The sequence below is a fragment of the Tupaia chinensis genome, unplaced genomic scaffold (assembly GCF_000334495.1).
Source record: "Tupaia chinensis unplaced genomic scaffold, TupChi_1.0 Scaffold000394_1, whole genome shotgun sequence".
NCBI classification, from domain to species: Eukaryota; Metazoa; Chordata; class Mammalia; order Scandentia; family Tupaiidae; genus Tupaia; species Tupaia belangeri.
In genome coordinates this window covers 2,202,158-2,204,360 of record NW_006159896.1, presented here as the reverse complement: position 1 = coordinate 2,204,360, position 2,203 = coordinate 2,202,158, and the positions used below count along the sequence as shown (strand labels likewise).

The window sequence follows — 2,203 nt, the reverse complement described above, 5'->3', positions numbered from 1 at the left end:
AGAGGAGCTTGAGATGGAATGGCATTAGAAGAGGCTGGTGGCCTTATCAGGACGAGGCTGGGGGATCAGGGGTCCCCGGGCACCAGCCACCACCACACGTCCTGGGGAGCAGGGCTGGGGAGGGGACTCCACCCTCCTCAAGGAGAGTTTGGGAGTCCATTTCTGCTCTCAAAGCAGGAGAGTGGCCTGGAAGGCTGGGAACCCTGGGCGGGGGGCGGGGGGGGTGTGGGGGCGGGGGGCGGGGGGGCTGCCTGGGCTTGACCTTTGTCCCCAGGAACAAGCTGAGGGCCAAGAACCAGGCCCAAAGCGACTCACCAGGGCATTTGAAGAGGGGCCTGGGATCTGGGGCAAGGTGCCTTGGCGATTCCCAGGTGGCAAAGGCCAAGCCAGAGCCTGACCCCAGATACTTGGCAGGGCCTTCACCCTGCCCTCCCTCGTGCACTCAGCCCCTCTGGCCTCCCTCACGCCCAGCACAGGGGACAGATGGTGGGAGGGAGGTGGGGGCGGGGAGCGCTGAGGCCTCCATTCAGCTTCCGGCAACCCTCACTCTGCCACCCGGCTTCTCCACTCTCCCTTCAGACACGTCCCCTCAGCAAACCAGCACATCCCTGGTCCTTCTCGATCCAGCCCCACACCTGTCGCCCCGGGCCCCCTGTGAGGCTCCCCCTAAACCCATCTAGCCCCCAACACCCCCCAGCCTGAAGAACCCCTTCCTCAAGGCCAACATCCACACTGACCAGGGAGGGGCCTCAGGCTCATCGGCCTCCTCTCTCTGGGGAGGTGGGGGTGACTGGCTTGAGCACCCCATGTTCTCACCCCCACTCTCTGAGGAGGATGGTAAGGCCACAGAGGAAAGACAGGAAGGGAGGGGCCCCCAGCCCTGCTCAGCCAGGTCCAGCCCCAGCACAAGGAGGAAAACCCCAAAACCAGACCCCACATCCGAGATCATCCCACAGAAAACAGGCAGCAGTGAAGTGTAGGTGAGCCTGGTGAGGCGGCTCAGGGGGCCGTCCCTGCACCCCTGAGGTGCTGTTCCTGCCCCCACCCTGCAGGCACAGACGCAGGCCCCTCCCGGAGCCCAGCCTACCAGCGTCTGGGGGGCAGCTGGGCACCGAGTCCAACAGAAGCATGGCTGGCCTAGAACTCAGTCTGCACCCCTGCATTGCCCTCCGTGGTGTGCGTGGGTAGGCCGCTGCCCGGGTCAGACACCTGCTCCCCCGTCTCCTGGTCGCTGGGCTTGGGGGGCTCAAGGTCCGCAGCCTTGCCGGGTGGGAGATGCCGCAGCGGCGAGGCAGGCGGCGAGGAGGCCTCAGGGGCTGCCCCGGGCTGAGGGCTCCCCTGGGCAGGGGCCCCGTTGAGCAGGGAGCCGGTCAGTGGGGGGCTCTCAGCCTGCAGATCCCGGGCCAGCAGGCCGCGGAGCTCAGTGACACTGTCTGGGGACACAGGTGATGATGGTTCCGGGCCAGCCTCAAAGGGTAGCTCCGCCTCCTCGTCCTGGATCAAGGACACCACCTGCTTGGCGCGCCGTCGCTTTTCCGAGAGGGTGGCTGCCTCTGGGGTGCCGGGGCTGGGACTGCTGTCGCCGTACTCCTCACCCCAGTCGATGGGCGCGCCCTCGGCCAGCAGGTGCAGGTTGGGGTCGCTGTTGTGCATGACCATGCTGTCCCGGTAGAGGTTGTGCTTCCGCTGCACCGCCGCCTCCTTCACGGCTGGGGCCACATGGACAGCAGGGGTCAGCACCTCGGCGCCCAAATGGGGCACGCTCTGTCCCCAGGGTGTCTAGGCCTCACTTCTGGGAGCAGCTGAGAGGTGACCCCAGCTCAGAACCCGGGCTGGTCACTGCCTTGCCACCCAGCCACTGGCTGACCCTCAAGATGGAGCGCACAGAGACACGCCGCTCTCCCGGCCACCCGCCCTCGGGCAGTGCCGGCAGCTCACCCTGCAGGATGTCCTTCATGACGGTCTGCAGCACCACCTCCTCGTACGTGTTCTCCACCAGGATGAACCTGGCGAAGTCCTCGAAGATCAGCTCCTGGAAGCGGGGCAGCTCCTGCATGGGCAGGACAGGTAGAGACGGAGGTCAGGGCCCACGGACGAGGCTCCAGCCCACCCAGGCAGTGGGGAGCAGGCGTGGGGGCTGCCGCTCACCGACTTGCAGGTGGGGGCCAGCTTCTTGCGCAGGGGTGGGATGGTGATATGGCGC

At 66.6% G+C, this 2,203-nt stretch overlaps 1 protein-coding gene across 1 annotated transcript in view; it reads right to left on the bottom strand.

Annotated features, from left to right (window-relative positions):
• Nucleotides 1-222: 222 nt before the first annotated feature.
• The window catches only part of NIBAN2 (niban apoptosis regulator 2), a gene marked incomplete in the record, with an annotated part of 57,334 nt that continues 55,353 nt past the window's right edge, over nucleotides 223-2,203 (bottom strand). The window contains 3 exon segments of the mRNA XM_027774037.1: nucleotides 223-1,709; nucleotides 1,939-2,050; nucleotides 2,149-2,176. Coding sequence (XP_027629838.1) covers nucleotides 1,138-1,709; nucleotides 1,939-2,050; nucleotides 2,149-2,176 — 712 coding nt within the window.